This window comes from Elgaria multicarinata, chromosome 11 (genome assembly GCF_023053635.1).
Source record: "Elgaria multicarinata webbii isolate HBS135686 ecotype San Diego chromosome 11, rElgMul1.1.pri, whole genome shotgun sequence".
NCBI lineage: Eukaryota > Metazoa > Chordata > Lepidosauria > Squamata > Anguidae > Elgaria > Elgaria multicarinata.
Window position 1 is genome coordinate 40,037,260 of NC_086181.1, and position 24,268 is coordinate 40,061,527.

The 24,268-nt window shown below is 44.7% G+C and overlaps 3 protein-coding genes and 8 non-coding genes across 11 annotated transcripts; 7 read left to right on the forward strand and 4 right to left on the reverse strand.

Annotated features, from left to right (window-relative positions):
• Window positions 1–1,640: 1,640 nt before the first annotated feature.
• On the forward strand, window positions 1,641–1,714 carry TRNAT-AGU (transfer RNA threonine (anticodon AGU)). The gene has a single exon. It is a non-coding gene; the product is annotated as a tRNA-Thr (tRNA).
• Window positions 1,715–2,331: 617 nt separating this feature from the next.
• Window positions 2,332–2,403, forward strand: TRNAQ-CUG (transfer RNA glutamine (anticodon CUG)). The gene has a single exon. It is a non-coding gene; the product is annotated as a tRNA-Gln (tRNA).
• A 633-nt stretch (window positions 2,404–3,036) lies between these two features.
• Window positions 3,037–3,108, reverse strand: TRNAD-GUC (transfer RNA aspartic acid (anticodon GUC)). Its single transcript has one exon. It is a non-coding gene; the product is annotated as a tRNA-Asp (tRNA).
• A 741-nt stretch (window positions 3,109–3,849) lies between these two features.
• TRNAP-CGG (transfer RNA proline (anticodon CGG)) lies at window positions 3,850–3,921 on the forward strand. The gene has a single exon. It is a non-coding gene; the product is annotated as a tRNA-Pro (tRNA).
• A 419-nt stretch (window positions 3,922–4,340) lies between these two features.
• On the forward strand, window positions 4,341–4,414 carry TRNAN-GUU (transfer RNA asparagine (anticodon GUU)). Its single transcript has one exon. It is a non-coding gene; the product is annotated as a tRNA-Asn (tRNA).
• Window positions 4,415–6,832: 2,418 nt separating this feature from the next.
• TRNAF-GAA (transfer RNA phenylalanine (anticodon GAA)) lies at window positions 6,833–6,905 on the reverse strand. Its single transcript has one exon. It is a non-coding gene; the product is annotated as a tRNA-Phe (tRNA).
• A 716-nt stretch (window positions 6,906–7,621) lies between these two features.
• LOC134406224 (histone H2A-IV) lies at window positions 7,622–8,143 on the reverse strand. The gene has a single exon (XM_063137543.1). The coding sequence runs from the start codon at window positions 8,104–8,106 to the stop codon at window positions 7,717–7,719; it is 390 nt and encodes a 129-aa protein (XP_062993613.1). The 5' UTR covers window positions 8,107–8,143; the 3' UTR covers window positions 7,622–7,716.
• Window positions 8,144–8,504: 361 nt separating this feature from the next.
• On the forward strand, window positions 8,505–8,885 carry LOC134406404 (histone H2B 1/2/3/4/6-like). The gene has a single exon (XM_063137823.1). The coding sequence runs from the start codon at window positions 8,505–8,507 to the stop codon at window positions 8,883–8,885; it is 381 nt and encodes a 126-aa protein (XP_062993893.1).
• A 3,527-nt stretch (window positions 8,886–12,412) lies between these two features.
• Window positions 12,413–12,725, forward strand: LOC134406406 (histone H4). The gene has a single exon (XM_063137826.1). It carries the CDS (start codon window positions 12,414–12,416, stop codon window positions 12,723–12,725), a length of 312 nt encoding a protein of 103 aa, XP_062993896.1. The 5' UTR covers window position 12,413.
• A 680-nt stretch (window positions 12,726–13,405) lies between these two features.
• On the forward strand, window positions 13,406–13,477 carry TRNAM-CAU (transfer RNA methionine (anticodon CAU)). Its single transcript has one exon. It is a non-coding gene; the product is annotated as a tRNA-Met (tRNA).
• Window positions 13,478–13,805: 328 nt separating this feature from the next.
• Window positions 13,806–13,877, reverse strand: TRNAM-CAU (transfer RNA methionine (anticodon CAU)). The gene has a single exon. It is a non-coding gene; the product is annotated as a tRNA-Met (tRNA).
• Between the last annotated feature and the right edge of the window lie 10,391 nt (window positions 13,878–24,268).

Sequence of the window (24,268 nt, forward strand, 5' to 3'; positions counted from 1 at the left end):
GGGTGGAAACACAAACTGACAATTCTTTTTCTTACGTTTTTGCATCAACATAACCTTATGTCTCTGAATCTTGCATTTTAACACCCAAGGAGCCGGCGATCCTATAGGAGGTACATTCTTTTGCCACGTATCTATGTATGGGAGTTGGTCCCAGTGGCGATCCCTTGTTACTACAACATGCACAGCTGAAATTAACTTTGGATCAAAAGATCCACCAGGTGGCCATCCAACACCAAAAGTTGTCCATTCCCGCTCACAAAACATTCTTAAATCATCTTTACACATTTTTACACCGTAATCTGCATTTTTCACAAATTCTTTCCAACAACAAAGGCAACAATCCAGAGGGCTTTCTGTTACTACAGACTGAGAGCTTCCCATTTCTGAGGTCAATTGTGAACACCCAACTCCCTCCTTTTTCCGTTAGGATCCCAGGGATTAGAGGTTCAACTCACCAAACAGCTGTAGGTTCGTTTGCCCGTCTCTTTGTCACGTCTGACTTTTTGTTGCCTGATTCCCTTCCGTCTGTCGCGGTGGGGTCGATTTTCCAACCGTGGCACGAATGGTCCCGTCAATCTGGTCTCCGCAATCCACACGGTGCAGGAGTTGACCAAAGCAGAGGCAGAAGAAAAAAAGATCTCCTGGCGTACGCTCCCCTAGCAAAGGCTCCTCGTTCCACCGGCAGATGCAGATCCCAGCTCTAGGGCCAATCTGGGTCGCGGCACCAGAATTGTTAGACAAGTTCTTAGCCCTTAGGGACGAGATCCAATTCGGCCCCTAAGAACGACACCACACTTCCAGCGACTGAGGGTCCAAAGCGCTTTATTGATTATAATCAAGATCTGAGAGTCTTGAAAGCAACAGTCAGACAAAGAATTGGAAATTCAGCTGGGCTTTTCAAGCCTGAAAGGGACAGTGCCCCACAGCAATATTAACCAATCAGAATGTAACACCAGAGAGCCCCCTTATCTTCTGCAAAACATTTCCTCTGTAACAGTACATTCCGCCTGGGAACATAAAGCTATTGTTCTGGATAGATAAGATAGTTACACAGGAAACATCCTTGAAGACATTCTTGGTACGTGACATCTCGCCTGGTGTATAATGGATACTATATAGCTTCCTTTAGAAAATGGAGGTGGTTATGCTAACACTTTGTTTCAGGCAGTTTTCCAGCATTTGGCCACTTCTGCTCAGTAGTGCAATTAAGCAATTATTGACTTCATAGCCTCACCAGAGGGGCCCCCCCACACTTTAAATGGTAAAGTGTATTCATTTACTTTAAAATGTGACTCTACAGACCCTGTAGAGTCTGGGAGCCCTCTTGCTCATCTGCTGAATGAGGCCTTGGAGGTCTGCCTAGTGTCCTGAAGGCACCACTTTCTCCATTGTGACTACTGCTGATCATTAGGATAGATTTATTGCTTATAACCTTCTTGAAAGATTGAGAGACCAGCCAGTGCTAGATCAAGAATCATTATCTGATCAACAATGATTGAAATATTACTTGACAGGTCGTTGTTTTTATCTGCTATCTTTGTGTCAATCCAGAACTTGTATGCTGCATAATAGTGTAAAATATCGTTTCTGGATAGAGAATCTGGCTTTCTCAGTTATTTCGTCAACAAACTTCTGAGAGGGGCGCCATGGCTTAGTTGGTCAAAGCGCCTGTCTAGTAAACAGGAGATCCTGGGTTCGAATCCCAGTGGTGCCTTGTCTATTTTTCTCTTCTCACCTAAATCTCAACTTTGACAAGAGTAAAAATGTTTTTCAGTAGTGAACAAAAAGCTTCTCATATAGGCCTCTGTAAGAACAATAAAGCAACAATCAAAACAGAAAAGTCATGCAGAGCAGGGACCCAAGAAGACTGATTTGAAATATAATGCTGTTGGTGATTTTTGGACTTTGGGAAAACAGCTTTATTAGTTTGCTGCTGCAAAACTGCTACTACAAAAACTGTCATGGTAGCTGAGAGATTTAACAGTGCATTCCTCTGCATGTCTACTCAGAAGTAAGTCGCATTGAATTTAATGGGACTTACTTCTAGGTAAGTGCATAGGATTGCAGACTTACGGTTGGTTCCAGATTTGTCATTTAGCAACCCCATTGAAATCAATAGGACCTAAGTTAGTCATGACTAACCTGAGCCCTATGACTAACTTGAATTCCATTTATTTTGATGGTTCTAGTTTAAGTATGGGTCCTTTTCTTAACTGGTTATTGTAGAAAATGTCTGTATAAGCAGATAGGTGAAATAATATTGGGGGACAAATTTTCTCTATGCAATGAGTGACCTTTTTGAAACCCAAGTGAAATGCTCGTGATGGATAAGGTTCCATGGTGTAATGGTTAGCACTCTGGACTCTGAATCCAGCGATCCGAGTTCAAATCTCGGTGGAACCTGATTTTGAGTCGATTTCGCCTCCTGCAAAGAATCATAGTAATTGACTTCCATTCAAGAGTAGCATGGAACGAGTAACTGGCTACTTCAAGATAATTCCTCTCTATTGTTTTGCTCAGAGATAGTTTAGGAGCCAGAAGTGGGTATTTTTTTACCCATGAGTATGGAATGAAAGGTCAGGGAGACTCAATCGAGCGGCCATTCAGATAATTAATTAATTAATTGCCACCCGAGATTACTTCACAAAGTATGCATAATTGGCCCCTTGCCAACGTTTATGGATAAAGGAGCCGTCACATTATCTCAAGTAGGACACCTTTGAATTGAACTGTGTGTACTCCTGCTCGGGGAGGTTAATGACTGATTCGGGCGTGGGGTGCAAACGTAGCAGAGCTGGTTCAATCAACATTTTGCAGCAAGTGAAGTTTATCCCTTATGGAAAGGATGTGCGTGTGTATTCAAAGTATCTAACTGCACCACTGATAAAGTCTAATGAACATGGATGATATTGCGTGTCTGCATAAATCATGGATAGGGCGGTGCTTAAACAAAAGAACAAAACACGACTGAATAAATATATGGCCTAATTAATGAATAAACAAATAGATCAGTATTAATTGCGAAAAGGAAAGCACCTCCCCGTCGGGGAATCGAACCCCGGTCTCCCGCGTGACAGGCGGGGATACTTACCACTATACTAACGAGGATGAGCTGGGAAGTGTGCCTTCAACTCCATGGTTTATTTGGTCGTAATAATCTGTATTTCCTGCGAGTCTTTGACAAATTAATTTCATTCTTCTGTTTCCTCCTCGGCTATCCTTCATTCTGAACTTTTAGGCTTTTTATGTAGGGATACAGTTGGGTAGTACAGCAACACGGATTTTGTAAATATTTTGTACCTATATAAATCTGTTATTTCTCATGACAAAAATAGCCATAGGGTACAGCTTAATGTGAGCGCCAATGACTCCGGACTGTGATGATTGATTACTCAGGAGGAAAGTGACAAATGCACTCTGCACATCCTCAGAGGTACTATTTTCATCATGTTCTCGATTTGAACTCTGGAATTGGATGGAGGGGAGGGGGAATTGCTTGAGAAAAGGAGAAGCACCATTCATGAATAGGGGCATTTGCGAATACAAGATGACTTGCTTACAGCAGTATTTCCGCCTATGTTCTTTTAAAACTGTCCTCAAGCCCTTTGTTCACTGGGAGGTGAGGGGTTTATAGCTGCTTGTTTGTTCTCAGTCCTCTGAATTGTAAAGCTCTCATTTGAAAGTCAGATGCATTACATGGGAGGAGCAAAATGACGACAGAAATGCAAGAAGCCAAAAGGAAGTTAAGGAAGTGAGACATCAGGGATAGAAAGGAATGCATATAGGCAGTGATTGCAGTTCATGTTGCAATTGTGAAAAGTGAATGACGGCACCTCTTTTTCCGAAGCTGGCTCGTTGGTCTAGGGGTATGATTCTCGCTTCGGGTGCGAGAGGTCCCGGGTTCAAATCCCGGACGAGCCCATTTTTTAAAAAATGATAATAAAAAAGAACTTTATTTTTATTTTGCAGTTAGAGAGCAAATTAGGGAACAAGGAAGCTGAGTGCTGACAAAAGTAAGATGCAAAGATGGGTTAAGAGGAAAATTTCCCGAAATGATGTATAGCTTTTTCGTGTGTGTGTGTGTGTGTTTAAGGGGGTAGTTTTGATTAATCATTTCCGAAATTATGAGTTTACGAGCTGGCTTATACACAATGAAAGTATAGAGATTTAGGCGCAATACATTTGCTAACAGAAGAGAAGCAGAGGCACAAATCTCCACAGGAATAATTTTACTGATTATTGTTAAATTTTTGTGCAACATCGAAAGTAATTTTCCTTTTCACATCCACCAAAAATGCTGCAGAATTTATGGACCTGATCATAAAACCATGTAGTTCAGGGTCTCTGTGGCGCAATCGGTTAGCGCGTTCGGCTGTTAACCGAAAGGTTGGTGGTTCGAGCCCACCCAGGGACGGATGTTTTACTGCAACGCGTATGCCTGGAGCCCCATTAAAATGGAATATTTACATTTATTCCTACATCAGAAGATGACAAATTTGATTCTACAGTGATTAATAAGGAAGCCACTGAATTTTGAGGCTGTTTATCTTCATTTATCGCCCAAATTAACTGGTATAACCCCACTTTGCTTGATGTTCTTCCTTTCTTTTGAGTTAGGTTTTTAGTGCACAAATTAGTTCTTTTATCATGACATATTCCGTTAAAATCCATAATGTTATATCCTGCTTGGTGTAGATGTGTCTCATGGGTCCCAACAGCTGTCAGTGCACTTCTATAAAGCAGTAGTGTGGCTCCTGCCTTTTATATACTGCTTTCATACTGCTTTCATAGTGCAATATCCTGCTTGGTGTAGATGAGCCCGGTGTCTAGAGACTGTTTTTCCCTCAGATTGTATAAACCTTTCATCTTGTATAAACCATAATTATTTACAAGAACACAACAGCTGTTCACAATGCTTTTTAGGAGGACTTTCTGATGACATTTCTCATTGTTCTGATATCTCACTGGAGGGCTTATAACTCAGAGCACCTGCTTTGTATGCAAAAGTACTGGGTTCAATCTTGGCATCTCCATGTAGTGCTAAGAAAGAATCCTGCCTTAGACCTGGAAATTGCTGCCAGTCAATGCCAACAAGTCTACGCTAAATAGATCCATGGTCTGACTTGGGCCTTATCTACACCATGTAGGATATTGCACTATGAAAGTGGTATATAAAAGGCAGAAGCCACACCAAGCAGGATATAGCAGTATGAAAGCGGTATAGGGTATGTGTCAATGGGCCCCGACAGTTGTCAGTGCACTTCAATACTGCTATAAAGCAGTGGTGTGGCTCCTGCCTTTTATAAACCGCTTTCATACCACTTTCATGGTGCAATATCCTGCTTTGTGTAGATGAGGCCTTGATGTAAGCAGGCAACTTCCTAGGTTGGTTCCTAGGGTTGTGTCTCTAACTCTTCCAGCCTTAATAGCACCCATAATCTACTGCCACCCAGAAGCAAATCTCCCCTTTAATTTCACGGGAGGGACAATTACGTTTTTTTAAAAAGCACTTTTAAAAGTTTGAAGCAAACTTTCTTCCTTTGAACAGCTATCATGCACATGTAAACAACTTTTTGTTTTATTTGTTGTAAAAACAAAAGGAGAGCATCCAAAACAGGTCAGAAAAAAGAAGAAATTCTGCAGCACTATCTTCTAACAAGTAAGGATTTGCATGTTATACGTTTGTTATAACCCCATTTTATGATTTTAAATACTATATAAGCAAAGGCCCTAGTGGAACCTTGTTAGGTTAAAAAGTGTTTAATACTCACATATAGGCAACAGGCACTTGTGGCCTAATTAACCTAATATCAAAGACATATTTTAATATTGTGTTATATTCATGTATTTTATTGTATTGATGTTACAGCCCCCTGAAGGCCTTTGAATAAAGTACAGGCCTAAATGCATCAGGCTTTGTGAAAATAAATATTTTGCATCCTGAGAACCCGTTTCTCTTTTTTTCCTGACCCTTTTTATTAATTGTATCATCAAAGTGCATGGTGCTTTGCTCAGTACAAAAGCACAGGTTCCTGTCCCCAAGAACCCTACAATCTAAAATTCCACAAGGGAAATGGAGGCAGGAGTAATCAGGGAAAGAATATGCTATTGTTTGAGTTATATATGCTTGGGCTAGGTTGCATACTTAGGAGTTATCTATACCAAGCAGGATATTCCACTATGAAAGTGGTATATAAAAGGCAGGAGTCACACCAAGCAGGATACAGCAGTATGAAAGCTGTATATAGTATGTGTCAATGGGCCCCAACAGTTATCAGTGCACTTCAATACTGCTATAAAGCATTAGTGTGGCTCCTGCCTTTCATATACCACTTTCATACTGCTTTCTTAGTGAAATATCCAGCTGGTGTAAATGAGCCCTTAGTTAGAATAAGGTAGCTGTTCCATATGTATTGGAGTACAATTTCATCTGGAAGTTTTTGGTTGGTTCTAGCCCAGCACATCTGGACAGCACAAGATTGGGGGAGACTGCTGATGTTATAAATTAAACACTCTGAAGAGCTGTTTTGATAGGGTACATTTATACAGTCCATCGCTGTTTAGAAGGGGTGTGTGTATATTTCTAGCTAATGCAACTTTGTATATCATTCAGCATTACAGATCTTAAGGAACATATCACAGATAAATTTTATTTTGTTTTTGCGAACAGGTCAGAGCAGATATTAGGGGTATGTGTTGTAATATTGCTTTCTTCTCCTTGTTTTTAAAGACTTCTTTCCATATACGTAGGGGGGGAGAAAAAAGGGATGTGAAACTGAAAAGACAGACACAATCACATACATTTATTTTAGAAAAGTGAACAAAATACTTTTGCCGAAACCCGGGATCGAACCAGGGACCTTTAGATCTTCAGTCTAACGCTCTCCCAACTGAGCTATTTCGGCAGTCCTGTTGCAACGCCTGAGCCCCTTCCCTCACCACACACAATATATTGAACGGCAATATATAATACAAAGTTACGTTCCGGGATCGGGTTGTAGTGTTGCTACACTGTTATAATTAGACACATACCGGGATAGTAATTATTGAACCTACATTGTGCCATTGCTACATTGTGTTCGATTGTTGCGCTATGTTGTGTTGCATTGCGGTGTTCTCGATTAATATTATATTGTGTCTTAGTTCTATTTGCATTTGTATCCCCAACTTCTTTGAAAGCTCAGAATTGCTCGTATGACACAACATCAGTAAATTGAGAGCACTCATAACAAGACACTTATCTTGAACACAGCGAGATTTCTCTTCGAAGTAAACAGCACTACCCATAAATTTCATGGCTACCCACCAATAATAAAACTCAACTACCCAGGAAGAAGAGTTGCAGAGGTTAAATGCTGCTCTATTCCTCTGCTTCCTCCTTATAGATTATAAGCCTTCCTCTAGGAGGCATATAAAATAGTTTAACCTACTGTGGACAATCAATTTCTATACTCCCCAAGAAAATATCCAGTATGAAATTAATTAGGGAAAAAGGAAATGTTTTTTTTTAAAATGAGGTAGTAAATATGAAAACACACACTGAAAACTTTTTAAGGCCTTAATGTGACGCTCCTTTATAACCCCAAAACACTTTTTAAAAAAATTACACAAGTCGGGCATAATCAAAATCAGTTCTTTTCTGAAACTGTGGGTGGCTCTTAAAAGAGCCTTTGGGTTTTTACGTTCCTGGAGTTTCTCCAAAGTCCCTGGAGAAACTTACTTGGCCTTTGCCTTGTGGCTTTCGGTCTTCTTGGGCAGGAGAACAGCTTGGATGTTAGGCAGGACGCCTCCTTGGGCGATGGTGACTTTGCCCAGGAGTTTGTTCAATTCCTCGTCGTTGCGGATGGCGAGCTGCAAATGGCGAGGGATGATCCTGGTCTTCTTGTTGTCTCGGGCAGCGTTCCCGGCCAACTCCAGGATCTCCGCCGTCAGGTATTCCAGCACTGCAGCCAGGTAGACGGGCGCCCCAGCCCCAACGCGCTCCGCGTAGTTCCCCTTGCGCAGCAAACGGTGCACACGACCCACGGGGAACTGCAGTCCAGCGCGGGAAGAGCGAGTCTTCGCCTTAGCTCTTGCTTTGCCGCCTTGCTTGCCACGTCCAGACATGATGCTATTCACAGGCTACCACAACCTTCGTGCTTGAGAAGACAGAAGAGGAATGTTTCCGAAAAGAGACGAGTCTGGCCCTTTTATTTCCTCCCCGGGATTCAGTCTGGCAATTCTTATTGGCTGAGGAGTGAGAAGCACCACGGCGTCCAATGAAAACGCAGCTTCTCATTGTACCCAATGAAAATGCAAGGCTCTGTCTTCACCCATTGTGATGATTGGGTGGTTTTCAGAAAACCTTTCTTCCTTAACTTTGTTGCTTGAAGGAGCCAATCACAAGCTGGAGCTTTGAGCTCGTGTTTGCACAGGCGCTGGATAAATAGAAGCGCCAGGAACTTGCCATGAATACTTGCTTTCCAGTGAATTTTCTAGGGTTGCGACGTTGTTAGAATCTCGCAATGCCTGAGCCAGCCAAGTCCGCGCCTGCGGCTAAGAAGGGGTCCAAGAAGGCCATCACCAAGACCCAGAAGAAGGGGGACAAGAAGCGCAAGAAGAGCAGGAAGGAGAGCTACTCCATCTACGTCTACAAGGTGCTCAAGCAGGTCCACCCGGACACCGGCATCTCCTCCAAGGCCATGAGCATCATGAACTCCTTCGTCAACGACATCTTCGAGCGCATCGCCGCCGAGGCTTCCCGCCTGGCCCACTACAACAAGCGCTCCACCATCACCTCCCGGGAGATCCAGACCGCTGTGCGCCTTCTCTTGCCCGGGGAGCTGGCCAAGCACGCCGTGTCCGAAGGCACCAAGGCCGTCACCAAGTACACCAGCTCCAAGTAATTTTAGAACCTCCTGAGACAAGAATTTAGAAAAACAACGGCTCTTTTAAGAGCCACCTACAATTTCAGAAAAAGAGCCTTGCGTTGCTAGAAACGGAATTTTTCTTGTATGCAGTAAGTTCTACTCTTAAAATGTATTGCAGCATTCCAAAGTCTGCAAAATAGCCCCTGTTAAATGGACTGGGTGGATTATAACAAATCATAACACAGACCTCGTTTTAATTATGTTTCCGTGTTGCCACTCGCCCGCCCAAATAACTGAAGCTGCCCTCGTGCCTTCATTTCACCATGTTTTTAATGCAACCATATCTTTATAAAGCTTGCATAATAACCTATCTCTGGATTTATTTGATTGATTGATTTAAGCATTTTTATGCCGCCATTCAGCGAAAAAGCTCTCATGGCAGCTTACAAAAGTATGTCTTGACAGTCCCTGCCCACAGGCTTACAATCTAAAAGACACGACACAAAAGGGAAGGGCATTGGGAGGGAATTTTGGATGACTTTTGTTACCTATTCCTAATGTTTAGAACAGTATAAGAAAAGAAATATGCCCTTTGCTCTTTGAAGTCAGTGGGTGCAAAGCTTAAGTCTCTTATGACTTGCATTTTGGAACTTCTAGAACAATCACTTGGCATTTACTATTCAAAGCATTTCAAAGGCTTACCTTAAACAAAGTTTTTGTGATGTTATTATAAAAAGAATTTTCACTATTGTATTTAACAGTACCAGCACCAGTTCTAGTCTTGAGCCACTAATTTCCTCCACTTTTTCAAAGTTAAGTTGATCACTGTTTCAACCCGTTTTGATATATCAGTGGGGCAGCTGCACACCATCTGGGATTTTTTGCTTGAAGCTTGTCTCCCACAGCTAGTTAAGCAACATGCAATTAGGTTCAGGGGTTGTTAAACCGAAGTAAGTGCCTGTTGAATGGTGCTTATTATCTAAAGACATCAAGGCTATAACCAATTATTGGTTGCAAAAGGGTAGTTAACTATTTTGCATCCACCACAATCCTTTGATATTTCTCTGGCTCTATTTTCCCCCTCTAAATATTAGTTGCACTCATATAAGTCTGCTTCTGCTCCTGCTGCAGCAACCTTAAACAACCCCCAAGGCAGCTAATAGCCTTCTCACTTTCTCTTCCAATAAGGGAAAAAATGCATGCTTAGGGAAAAGTATCTTGCTGGCTTTACTTAGACTTGAAGAAATTAAAACTACATGGAGAAAGTTTTTACATGACCACCTACAGGAATGGATGATTTCTGTGTCCTTAAATGTGCTCACATTGCAAGACCAAAGTCTGGAAGTGTATTCTATTACTGAAAAAGATCACCCTTGTGTGTGTGAACACAGTTCCCATCCAGCAAAAAAATTTTCACAGTTATGGGCTAGAGACTGCTTTTGTCACCTTTCTGGACAATCTATGTGGGAACTGGGGAAAGGGAATGTGAGTGGTCTCACAGTGGCTTTTGATACCAACCATGGTATCTTTTTGAGGCATCTCTTTGGGATGGAACTTTAAGCCACTGCTATATGGTAGCCTTGGTCCTTTTTGGGAGGGGGTAGCATCTCAGAAGGCAGTCCAGGGGGGATTCCTGTCTGATGCCATGACCATTGGTGTCCCTCAGGGTTCCATCTTGCTCCCCATATTATTTAACAAGCTATGAAACCACTGGGACAGGTTGTCTGGAGTTTGGTGCCAACAGTACACGGATGACACCCAACTCTTTCTGACCTTTTCATTGAGATACAAGGAAGCTGTTCTCATCAATGTCTGATGATGGTAATAGAGTAGATGAGGGAAAACAATTGAAGCTTAATCCAGATAAAGTAGAAGTGCTCCTACTGAGTCAAAAGGCAGATTAGGGAATAAGAATTGAACCTGTACTAGATGGCGTTACACTCCCCCTGAAGACTCAGGCTTGCAGTTTGAGTGTACTCCTGGATTTGGCCCTGAACCCTGATGCCCAGGTTTTGGAGATGGCCAGGAGTGCATTTGCACTGCTGACTCTATGCCCAGTCCTGGTTATGTCTGATTTGGCTATAGTGACCATATGAAAAGGAGGACAGGGCTCCTGTATCTTTAACAGTTGCATAGAAAAGGGAATTTCAGCAGGTGTCATTTGTACGCATATCACACCTGGTGAAATTCCCTCTTCATCACAACAGTTAAAGCTGCAGGTGCTGTACTAGAGTGACCAGATTTAAAAGATTGTAATGACCTTGGTGCCATAGACAAATAAAATGTACTCATTCATTCATAAAATAAGCAATAAAATAAATAAATAAAACCCATGCACTGAAGTATAACATTGCATGTTGAATTGTGTATATTTGCATCTTTGATGTAAATAACATACATACAATATTCAAAACAGATTTACCAATAAAGTTTTCAGTTGTTTGCAGTGCCCTTTCTAAGCTTTTCTTCACCTTGATTAAAGTCTATTAAGGCCAAGGGCCAGGAAACTTACTTCAGATCTCTAGTTTAAATGGTTTCATTTAAATGGTTACATGTACAGTATATGAAACACAGTACTTTCTTCTTCTAGGCCTCTAGTGCCTGGAGGATGGATAGCTAAGATATTAAAATGTTTATCATCAATACTTCTGCATACTGGAGGAGTATACAAGAAGCCTGAGAGACAACAGAGTTGATGATTTTGTGAACGTTGCATTTGTACATAATGCTTTTTATGTATCATTTATGATTTTGCCCATTCAAACTCCTGCCCCAAGCTTTACAAATATGGTATGTATTTAAAAAAAAACTAGGATACAATAATCATTATTATTATTATTATTATTAATTTATATAGCACCATCTATGTACATGGTGCTGTACAGCGTAAAACAGTAAATAGCAAGACCCTGCCGCATAGGCTTACATTCTATTAAAATCATAGTAGAGCGATAAGGAGGGTGACTTGTGTGAAATGCATCAAAGAATGGAAGATCAATTAAAACACGATTCTAGCAAGAAATTCCTTGAACAAACTCTTGACATATTATTAGCCAGCATTTTAGTTCTACACTTTCCTCTCACGTCCCCAATTCCAGATTTTCTAAAAGCTGATCCATTTATTTATTGCTTTGTAAGAAATGACTCTGTTTTGAAATTGGTTGAATATTGTTACTAGTACTGTGTAATTTTGGTTACTTTATTTTGTTCGGTTCTTTGTAACTGTAAGCCGCGTTCGGCCATTCAAACAACACAAAATATCACGAACCATATTTGAGCATAAGACATCTTTTTACTGAGGAAGCAGAAAGGCTGCTGAAGGCGCCAAAAATCGTTTCGATTCGAACGAGCTGGACGTTTGCCGATTGGCTTGTTTGAAACTAGCAGCCTCTGCTCATTGGATAGAATCAAATAAGCCCGCCAAAACGCCCTGACTATGAAAGTCCTAGTTTCACCTCCTAGTTTTCTTTCCGGTCCGACCCCTTTGTATATAAAGCACCAGCACAGCAGTGGGTAGGATACATTCTCTGTCTGGTTTAGAGAGGAAAGGACGAGTGTGCAATCATGTCTGGCCGCGGAAAAGGAGGCAAAGGTCTGGGGAAAGGAGGCGCTAAGAGGCACCGCAAAGTGCTGCGGGATAACATCCAAGGTATTACCAAGCCTGCCATCCGCCGCCTTGCTCGCCGCGGAGGAGTGAAGCGTATTTCTGGGCTCATTTACGAGGAAACCCGCGGCGTCCTCAAAGTCTTCCTGGAGAACGTGATTCGCGACGCCGTCACCTACACCGAGCACGCCAAGAGGAAGACCGTCACTGCCATGGATGTCGTTTACGCCCTGAAGCGCCAGGGCAGAACTCTCTATGGCTTCGGGGGCTGAGCCGCTTGCCACGCTCGCTTCCACACGAAAAAGCAAAAACAAAGGTCCTTTTAAGGGCCACCCACATTCTCAAGAAAAAGAACTTTTCACTTAATTCGTATCTGTCCATAGAAATAATAGCTTTATTTATGTAGTATTCTGAACAGACGGAGAAGTGTAAATGCACAACACTATAAACCTAGAGCTCAGAAACAAGAGCTCTTCCCTTTTCAATGTAAAAATCTAACCCCCGGTAAGGGAGGTATTTTCTAATACTTAATACTATGCACATCTAGACACTCCCAACGTTGGAATTGTAGGGCTTTGTCTACATACGCGCAGGATTGCGATATTTCTCCCACCACCAAAAGACTTATTTTTTTTAATGGACATGACGGGGGTGGGGGTGAAATGTGTAGGATTCAGGATGAACACTAAAGCTTTTTTTAAAATGCAAACCACTGATGAATACAATCCAAAGGGTCCCCCCCCCCCTCCCAGTGTAATTTAAATAAACCTTATCTTGCCTTTGGTTATGCTAAAACGTGAAAGCAGCTGAATTAAAAGAAGCTAGTAAATTAAGTGACTTTATTCAGCCCCAAAGCACGTTCTTGAGCACATTTCCTTGTTCAATTGTAAAGCATGAGCATCAACACAGACGTCATCCCTTTTCTCCTGGTAATACAAAGCTTTGCCCGTGCAGCAGAGTGGCGCAGCGGAAGCGTGCTGGGCCCATAACCCAGAGGTCGATGGATCGAAACCATCCTCTGCTAGATATTTTTTAAATTTTCTTGTATTCTCCTTTAATCTATTGGGTTTTTTTGCGGTGTTTTTTCTTTTTAGCATTTATTTAGTTTTCTTAGTAAATAGAGAAATTCATTGTATCTATATTATAGCCTATAGTATGTGCTTTAAAATAAGAGTTGCAATACAAGTTCAGGAGATATGTGAAATTAAGGAGTGAATATTTTCTTGTTCTATTTCGTCCTAATATCTTATATTTCATTTTCTAAAAGCACAATAAATGCTCCAAAAACAGAGTAGGTGGGAGGGGCAGTAAAGCTAGATTTAAAACGGGGGAAGGGAAGCACAGTTAAAAGTTAGCAGAGGATGGTTTCGATCCATCGACCTCTGGGTTATGGGCCCAGCACGCTTCCGCTGCGCCACTCTGCTTCCTAGTTAAAAAAGAGTTTATTGCCAGGGAAAAATGCTACAAAGGAAACTGAAATCAGCAGGAAAAGGTTATATATGCAGCACAGTGTTATCCGCGTGGCTCAGGAGGAAATTCCACTGTGATTCAAAGGGTTCTTATTCCTAGGCAGAATTTCAGCCTATATACATTTGGGTTGGATTGGACATGGATTAGTTGAGGACTGATTGTTTTAAGTCCCACTGATTCCAATGGTTCTTTCTAGTCCAAATATGTGTAAATCTGGATCCAATTCGCTCAGTTCGAAGATACAATAGTATATGCAAGTATATTTGTAGCCCCAGTATCATCCTCTACCCACTGAGTTAATCCAATTTCATCTATGAGAAAAACAAATAAATGAAAATGAGTTCAAATTTAATAGAAAGTGACATCTGGTACAAAACGTGCAAAAATGCTGTTTCTTTCCCAGACCAGTACTTTGTGTAGCCTTGAACAGTAAAGGCTCAGTCGGTTTGCTGTAAATGATATATATTGAAAATAAACATGTCAATGCTCTCTATTGATCCCCATTTGTGAAGTGATCTATTCTGCCCCATTTTGGGGACATACCTTTCAAACACACTTGTGCAAAATGATTTTCCTAGTAATTATGGCTACGGTAAGTATGTCAGAATATGTCAGTTTTCTAGCTTATTAATTGTTGCAACGATTTATAGCTCTTCAAGCCAGTGAGTTAGTCCCACAGGTTCTTATTATATGACACAGGACTTAGCACCATAGTAAGTAGTTGTTTGGGTCATAAAGGCTTTGCACGTCAGTCTCAATTGTAGAACACCATCTGGGGTCAGGGCTCAGGCCAGATGGGAAATGTAGGTCTCATTTCAAACTGCTCATTAAGTATTTTTAAATCAGTTCTAAATACATATGAACTAGAACGATTTATTAAAAAGGTAATGGCAAGCACTTTTATTCAAAATGTATATAAATAAGACATCACTTCTTTGCATTCAGAAATGCTTTAAGTGCTTTTCTTTGGGCAAATTCATCATCACCAACAAAAATCAAGCAACTTTGCCCAGGGGGACTGGGAGTAGCCCCCCTCAAAATCGTAGGCCCATGCCAATTGGCCCCACCTCTGCCCAGCCCTGTCTGGGGTGAGGGTTGGTTAGAACATAAGAAGAGCTGTGCTGGATCAGATCAAGCCTCCGGCTCATCCAGCCTTCTGTTCACACAACGGCCAACCAGCAGCATGTGAGAAAGCCCCAAGGACATGAGTGCAATACCACCTTCCACTTCTGTTCCCCTGCATACTGTCTCTGATATTGGAGGTAGCACATAGCCATCAGGACTAGTAGCCACTGATAACCTCCTCCAGGAATTTGTCCTACCCCCCTTTCAAGCCATCCAGATCGGTGGCCATCTTGTTGAAGTGAATTCATTAGTTTAATTATGTGCTCTGTGAAGAAATACTTCCTTTAATCTGCCCCGAATTTCCCACTAATCAGTTTCATGGGATGACTCCACGTGATAGTCTTATGAGAAATGGAGAAAAAAGGTTTTCCTATCCGCTTCCTCTGCACCTTGTATAGTTTTGTACCTCTCTATCGTTTCTCAACTTACTCACCTTTTTTCTAAGTTAAACAGTCCCAGATGTTGTAATCTTCCCTCATAGGGGAGATACTCTGCCCCCTTGATCATTTTAGTTGCCATTTTCTGCACTTTGTTCAACTCAACAATATCCTTTTTTAGGGCAGCTGGCCAGATTGCTGGGTTGCCAGTCATACAGCAAACAATTGTGTTAGTTGACCCTCTTTTTTTTTTTACATTCTCAACTGGAGCGATTTGTACAAATATACAGATGACTGAAAACGGAATGTCAGAGAGGTAGTTGAGTTAAAGCATCCCACTTATCCAAATAAAGGATTTTGTGGTACGTTAAGTACTAATAGATTTTAATTGGAAGTTTTTTTGTGGAGTAGAGACTATTACTTCATCAAATACACTAAGTGTTGACTTGGGATTTTTTATTTTGGCGTAGAGGGGAAATAGGTGACATGTCTAGAAGTTTATACACACAGGTATAAATCACTCTGGAATTTTGTTTGCTTTTAGGAACACTTTATTGAAGTAGCTTCTTTCATCTTGAGTTTATAACTGCTCAAAAGAGCAGTTAAAATACAGTTTAAAAAAAGTTTCAAAATACACAATTAAAATTAGGCTAAACACCAGAAATGGTCATTGTTAAATTTTCTTATGACACCTTTTCTTTGTCTTTATACCATTTCCAGACAGAGAATCAATAGACTGGGATGGAACCAGATTTAAGGGTATATAACTGGGCTGGCCAAAGTGGACTTTCCCGCCCCCTCCTCTACATAAAAGCCCTTCCAGGCCCCTGAAAGTAATACACAGGGGGTTGCCACCCCCCACCCACCCCTGCTGAAGAGGATGAGCTGTGGTGGGAGAGGGGAAAAGAGGGAGATCACCAAAAATTAGGTGGAGACACCTTCTGTCCACAGAAAGCAAATCCTGGCTCCAACCCAATAATAATAATAATAATAATAATAATAATAATAATAATAATAATAATAATAATAGGGTTCTATACATATAGGGTCATTTTGGCCTCATTCACAGAACTGATTTCAATGGGTGATCTTAGCAATCACAATACTTGTCTACTCAAATAATGACCCATCAAACATGACCCAGCTTATCAGCTCTTTAACCTTGTTTGAGAACTGCATTGTTTCTGCATTTCCCGGGAGGCAGACTGAGCTTTGTTAAAGCTGTGCTGGGCCAGCATAAATAAATCATAGAATGATGGAAGTTGGAAGGGGCCATTTACATGCAATCTGTAAAGTGTTTTAACAGCTCTGACAGCCTCCGAAATTCAAAGAAATAACTTAATGAGTCTCTAAAGTAAACAAACATGAAAAGGCAATTGATGTGTTTTAACCATATATCGGACTTCTTCAGTGGTCTTACAATATCACAACTTGGTATATGGGAAAAAAACATAGAACCGTGTCTCTCAGCTAGATAAAGTACAACAAGGATGCAGGAGGGTGTCCCCTATAAATAAAATGGAAATTGATAGTTATAATATCTAAGGTCAAGAAAACCCTTTCCTGGATAAAGGATCCACAATTCCATGCTGTTGAGCAGGCGTAGGCTCTACTTGAAAATTTAATTCCTGCATGATCCACAATATCTAAGAACAAAAGCGCCATGATGGATCAGACCAAGGGTCCATCTAGTCCAGCATTCTATTCACTCAGTGGCCAACCAGCCGCCCACGGGAAAACCCACAAGCAGGACATCAGTGCAAGAGTACTCCCACGCCCATATTTCACAGCAACTGGTGTACATAGGCATGCTGTCTCTGATACTGGAGGTAGCATAGAGCTGTCACAACTAATAGCCATCAATATTATTTATTTATTACATTTATATCCCACCTTTTTTCCTCCAAGGACCAAGGCGGCATACATACTTCTCTTCCTCTCCAGGTTATCCTCACAACAACAACCCTGTGAGGTAGGTTGGGCTGAGAGTCTGTGACAACAAAGGTCCGCATAGTTAAAGCAATGGTATTCCCCGTAATAACCTATGGCTGCGAGAGCTGGACCATAAGGAAAGCTGAGTGAAGGAAGAGAGATGCTTTTGAACTGTGGTGTTGGAGGAAAATTCTGAGAGTGCCTTGGACTGCAAGAAGATCAAACCAGTCCATACTCCAGGAAATAAAGCCAGGCTGCTAACTTGAGGGAATGGTATTAAAGGCAAAACTGAAGTACTTGGGCCACATAATGAGAAGACAGGATACCCTGGAGAAGAGGCTGATGCTAGGGAAAGTGGAAGGCAAAAGGAAGAGGGGCCGACCAAGGGCAAGATGGATGGATGATATTCTGGAGGTGACAGACTTGACCTTGGGGGAGCTAGGGGTGGCGACAGCCGACAGCAAGCTCTGGCGTGGGCTGGTCCATGAAGTCACGAAGAGTCGGAAGCGACTGAACGAATAAACAACAAACATAAAATCTTTAGTTTGCTATTGGTGTTCGCCATGGTTTGCAACCATCTCAAAACAGAATAACCTGTTAGCACCAGGGTTGATATTTCTATACATGCAGTTTTCTGTTCCTTTTTATTTTCTCAATTTGTTTTCACATTAAATTCACATTAAAGGGGGGGGAAGATTATATATATAAAACACTTAGGTATGTTTCTGTAAAGGCTTCAGCTGATGCAGGTTGCTAAGCCCCTCGCCCGACTCCTCCGGGCTTTCCAAGGTAATCCTACCCCCCTTTCTACCTCTTCGCTTCCCCCCCACACACAAAGGGGGCAGCACCACGGTCCGGAGCATGAGCGAGGCACGGCCGGGGTCCTTGGTGGCCGGGTGGGAGGCCACTTGCTTGCTGCAAGCCCAGGCCCCGGCCTAATCTCATGCGAGCTGGGTGGGCGGCCCAAGGCTGACAGGAACCCCGGGGAGAGGGGGACACCTGCTCCCCCTCCCCCCAACCTCCCTGCCCCCCAGGTCTGCCAGACGGCGCTGTATTGGCAGCCTCAAGCAGCCCGCGCCCCCGCGATGATATTTAATTAATAAACTTTAAGATATGCTACAACGGTGTATGTTACGCCGGGTACAGCTAGTAAATGAATAATGTGCTTGTGGAGTGGAAACATGGATGCCCTGCTTGGAGCTGCCATGTTTTCCCCCTACCCATGATGCACTGGAAGGGTATTACATCATGATGCTACATCCTTCAGCAAAGGCAGCGTGGAGCAAAATAGGCCAAGGTCAGGCTAAATAGCTCAGTGGGGAAGGAAGGAGAGAAGCCTCAGCTGCTATTACAGATGTATGTCCCCTACCTCCGAAAATGATAAGAACCCAGAAACAGCCTCCCCACTTTCACAGCCTGAGAATGGGGTCCCAAAGGTGGAGATGCTTCTGGCCCATCCCTAGACAAAATCACAACAGCCTCGGACAACGACAACAAAAGTTCTGTTTTTCAAGCAAGCATGTACAAATCGGCTGCGTCGTAAAAGTTCTCGGCCTGTGGGGTTCCTCACTCCTCCTCCTGCTCTTCATCCACTCTCAGGAGGTCTTCTTCCTCTTCCCCGTCAAAGTCCTCCCTCGGCCCCATCGCGCTTTGCGAAGAAGAGAGGTCCCCAAGCGAGAGGCGCCAGTCTTGCGGGATGAGGTGGCGGTTCCTCCGTATGAACGAGAACATTTTCACGTTGGCCGGGGAGAGGTTCCTGCGGCGCTGTCCTTCTGCCGCCGCGGCCGCCGTGCTGGTAATCCCAGAGAGGTCCTCAGAGGACACTGCGGTCGGCGGGCACCCAAAATGGAAGACGGCGACCTTGAAGAGAGACGGCCAACCCCCCATCTTCCCCTGCCAGTAGAGCATCGGGTCGGCGTTTTCGCCGACGTGGTCCACGTTGTCGTGGAGGTATTCCTCCACTTCCCGGAGGGCTGCGGCAGCTCCCCCTTCAGTCGCCAGGCCCGTCGCGGGGTCGCTTTTGGTAATGGACCTCCAGCGTTTCATGGTGAACTGCCACGCGGCCGAGCCGGGGGGGTTGCTGGAACCGTGGTGCTGCTGGGGGGACGAGTGGCCGGTCACCGAGAACTCCGTGTCCGGCCCAGGAGGCACGTAGGATCTCGTGGCCAAGTCCAGGATGTGCTCCTTGAGCTCGGCCGCGTCGCTCATGTCCGCGCCGCCCAGCTTCATGGTGGTGATGTCCCTGAAACGGGGGTCAAGGAAGGCGGCGACCCGATAGATCATGCTACCCTTCATCACCCTCAGCTGGCTGTTGGCCTCGAGGCAATCCAGGGCTTGGGTGGTGAGGTGGGCGGCCGTATTGTTGTTCTCCTGATAGTACCTCGTCCTCAGCGCCCGGAGCTGTTCCTCCAAGAACCACAGGAGAGGAAGAGCCTGGCAGAGAGTCGCGTCAGGCCGGGTGACCAGGGCGGCGACGTCTTCAAAGGGCTTGAGGATCTCCAGCAAACACTTCACCACCTTCCAATCGGCTGGCGTCAAGTGCAAATGAGAGCCTTCCTCCTCCTCTTCCTCCAACATCACCCCAACAGCTTGGCGCTGCCGGTAGAGGGACTCAAGCATCCTTACAGTGGTGTTTGACCTGGATCTGATCTCTTGCCCCGCGGGCTGGTGTAGGCCGAAGTTGGCGTGAGCTTCCAGGAGGCGGCGGCGGGCAGTGGCAGAGCGATTGTAGCGGCCGCAGATCCACCGGGAGGTTTTCAGGAGCCGGCTGACTTGAGTGTCGGCGGCCAAGAACGCCTTCGCTACCAGCTGCAGGGAGCGGGCCAGGCACGGGAGGTGCTTGAGACGCAGCTCCCGCACGGCCTTTGCGGCGTTGGCCCCATCGTCCGATACCACCCCCCCGGTCTTCAGGTCGTACAGCCAATCCTGCAGGACTTCCCGGAGTTTGTAGCAGATGTCCTCCGACGAGCAGGAGCCTTCGAAGGCGCACACCGACAGGGTGGCGTGCCGCCGGGACAGCCCGCCTGAAAAATCGGCCACCCAGTGCCCGGTCACGGACAGGTAAGTGGCCGCCGGCCTGCTGGCCCAGGTGTCTATGGCGATGTGGACCGTGCGGCCCACGCTGCAGGCCACGACTTGGCGGACGGCCCGGGACACCACCTTGGACAGCTCAGGGACTGCCTTTGTGGCAAAGAAGATGCGTCCGGGCACCTTCCAACGTGGCTGGGCGGTGGCCATCAGCCGGCGAAACCCTTCGCTTTCCACGTAGGAGAAAGGCTGCATGTCGACGGCCAACATCCAGGCGGTATCGGAAGCCAACTGGATCGCCGTCGGATGGGTGGGAGGGTAGTAGGGCTGATTCCTCTCCTGCCGGGCCAGCTGAAAGGGCGGGGGGGGCCGGCTCAGCGACCACCATGGGAGCGCCGTGGGGCCTCTCCTTCAGGGGGATCAGAGGCGAGGGCGGAACCACAGCCACTCCTGGCAAGTGCAGCCCGTGGTGGACCTTCAAGTGTTTGTGGAGAGCCGTCGTGCCCGGCCGGGTGCCCCCATCCTTGCCTCTCCTCACCCGTTTCTGGCAGGTGCTGCACACGGCCACGCAGGGCTCCCTGGGGTCCAGCGTGAAATAATCCCAGACGGCAGACGTGGTCTTCTTGGGCACGGGGGGCGGCGCAGCGTCCCCCATCAGGGCCTCCCGGTCCCGTCCACGCTTCGAATGAGACGCGGAATGAGCCGGGACGTGCGTCATGGGCGTGAAGAAATGCAGCATCTCTATCCCCGCCGGATGCACCGTCCTGCCCACCCCTACGGGCGACACGTAGGCGGGAGGAGCGGCCGGCGGAGGGAGGATGTGGGCTGGGGATAAGGACGCGATCTCGGCCACTTCCTCCTCCTCCTCCTCTTCCTTCTTCAAGTAGGAAAGCATCTCGTGAACCCCGGAATGGCAGGGCTGCTTCGCAACCAAATGGCCAGACGTCGCCGGGGTGGGCGAAAAGGCCCCCAGCTCCGACGGGTCTTCCTCCTCGTCCTCTTCCTTCTCCTTCAGGTACGAAAACAGATCGTGCACCGTCGACTGGCACGGCTCCTCCTCCTCCTTCATCGCCGGCTGCAAAGACGCTGGGGGTGAAGCCGCCATGGGGAAGGGCTCCCGGGAAGCGCTCTCCTCCTCCGCGCCCGGGAAAGGAGGCTCCTGCATATGGACCGCCACGCCCCTCCTGTTGAAAGTGGCGATTTGGGCTCGTTTCCCCCGGCCGCGCCTCGGCATCATGGCGGAGGAGTCCTGCAAGGGGAAGCAAAACCACAGGAAGGCCTCACTGAACTGCAGCTTTCGCTGGGATGCCCCAGGAGCCCAGTCGCTCGCCAAATTGAAACCAGACGTTTTGAACGCCAGGAAACAGGCGTGTCGAACCTCATTCAGCCATTGGCTGAATTCCATTTTGGAGAGAAGTTCGCAGGGCCCATGTTCCGGTGGTAGACAGGGCCCGAAGGCAGGGCAAAATTTTTAAAAAAACACAAGCTTATTTTAGCTTAAACTCTCACTGCCAGTAACTCTCCTCAGGAGAGGCATTCCAACCTTTTAGAATGGGTGGTGGTGGAGGGGAAACTTCACAAAAGCAAGGACACCACCAAAAGGTTGGCGGTCAGGGGGAAGGGGGTGGGGCCAGGAAGGGGCGTGGCCTTTGAGGTCGGGCCAGAGCGGTCCGCGGTTCAACACCCCTGCACTTATGGAATAATGATGATGAGCCAGTGTGGTGTAGTGGCTAAAGTGTTGGACTGGGAGTCAAGAGATCCGGGTTCTCATCCCCAGTCAGCCATGGAAACCCACTGGGTGACTCTGGGCCAGTCACAGACTCTCAGCCCAACCTACCTCACAGGGTTGTTGTTGTAAGGATAGAAATGGAGAGGAGGATTATGTATACTGCCTTGGGTTCCTTAGAGGAAGAAAAGCGGGATATAAATGCCATAATAAATAAATAATAATAAATAATCTATGTAATAATAATAATTTTAAGTAAAAGACAGCTTGACTTGGCATAGCCCATCATGTCTGTCCAGAAAATCCTCCATGAGCAAGAAAAGAGAGATGATAATAATAATAATAATAAAGAAAAATAATCAATAAAAGATTATTTATTGGCAAATAAATTTATTGGCAAAGCCTGTTGTGTCCATCTAGTTGCTGTAGTGTAGTTGAGTTGCTGTAGTTGTTGGGCACTACCCATCTACACAACACTTTACAAAAACTGAGAGGGCAGGTCCCTGCCCCAAGGAGTTTACAGCCTAGGAATCAATACATAGGAAGGGGAAGGAAACAGAGGCAAGGGTAAATAAGTGAAGAATTATATTAACCAACAGGTCAAAGAAATGATCAGAGCTCTATAATATCGGCCATCAAGGTCTGCTTCCCATTACACCTGGGTTCCACAAGTGGGCTGGGCTCAGAATTACTTCAGGGCATTTATTTAGCCCAGAGGATAGGAAAGCATTTATATGAATTGGCTTCAATGCTCTCACCTCAGTTATCCTGGAAGGAAGATTTAATGGCATTCCAAATGCAAATGCTGCCTGCTTGTGTGGTAGCAGGGACTTAGTAACTATTCTACACTGTGTTACTATTGTGTAATTTTTACAAAGAGTAAAGAACGAGATGTATTTGCCCTCTGATTGCTCCCTCAATGGAAAGGCCCTTAAAGTGGTATATTTATTTCTTACAATTATATTTCCCCTTTTCTCCAAGCTATACATTATCATTATTATTTATTTATTTATATAGCACCATCAATGTACATGGTGCTGTACAGAGTATCCTCCTCCTCCTCCTCCTCCTCCTCTGCATTTTATCCTCACAACAACCTTATCAGGTAGGTCAGTGATTGGCAGAAAGTCACCCAGGGAGGGTCCAAGTCCAAGACCCTAAACTCTATGCTACGCTAGCTGCCAATATATACAGGACTTCCTGACCTTGCACGTACACTATTATAATCAGTTGCAATGCTTGTATTCCTAACTAATGTGTGAAGAATTGTTAAGGGCTACTGCTTGCTTTAATGTTATTTTATTTACATGTTAACAATTAAAAATTTACTCTTAGGCTGTGATCCTAGGCACACCTAAGACTAAACCCCACTGAAAACTTACTTCTGAGCAAACTAACATGCATAAAATTGTGGGTTTTTAGGCTGCAATCCTATGCCCAGTGACCTGAGGTAAATCCCATTGAACTCAGTGGGTCTTACACCTGAGTAGGCATATGTATGATCACACTGCTTGTGGGCTTTCTTTTCTAACTCATTGTTTGGAATCCAATATTGATTTATTGGAAATTTATAGATCTATGGACTATTAACAAACTTGACACAAGTACTGAATTATTGTAGATGAAATGGATTGTGAGGATGGATTTGAAGGTGGCATGATGTCAGGGAAGCATTTTGGGTTGTTGTTTAGGGTGACCATATGGAAAGGATGACAGGGCCCCTGTATCTTTAACAGTTGCATGGAGAAGGGAATTTCAGCAGGTGTCATTGGTATGCATGCAGCCCCTGGTGAAATTCCCTCTTCAGCACAACAGTTAAAGCTGCAGGAGTATAGCTAGAGTGACCAGATGCAAAAGAGGGCAGGGCTCCCGCAGCTTTAACTCGTGTGATGAAGAGGGAATCTCACCAGGTGCTGCATGCATACAAATGACACCTGCTGGAATTCCCTTTTCAATACAACTGTAAAAGATACAGGAGCCCTGTCCTCCTTTTCATATGGTCACCCTAGCTCTACTAGAGTGACCAGATGCAAAAGAGGGCAGGGCTCCCGCAGCTTTAACTCGTGTGATGAAGAGGGAACTTCACCAGGTGCTGCGTGCATACATACCAGTGACACCTGGTGAAATTCCCTTTTCTATGCAACTGTTAAAGGTACAG

Coding starts and splice junctions, on each gene's coding strand:
- LOC134406224 (XM_063137543.1), bottom strand. CDS start 8,106: ATGTCTGGACGTGGCAAGCAAGGCGGCAAAGCAAGAGCTAAGGCGAAG.
- LOC134406404 (XM_063137823.1), top strand. CDS start 8,505: ATGCCTGAGCCAGCCAAGTCCGCGCCTGCGGCTAAGAAGGGGTCCAAG.
- LOC134406406 (XM_063137826.1), top strand. CDS start 12,414: ATGTCTGGCCGCGGAAAAGGAGGCAAAGGTCTGGGGAAAGGAGGCGCT.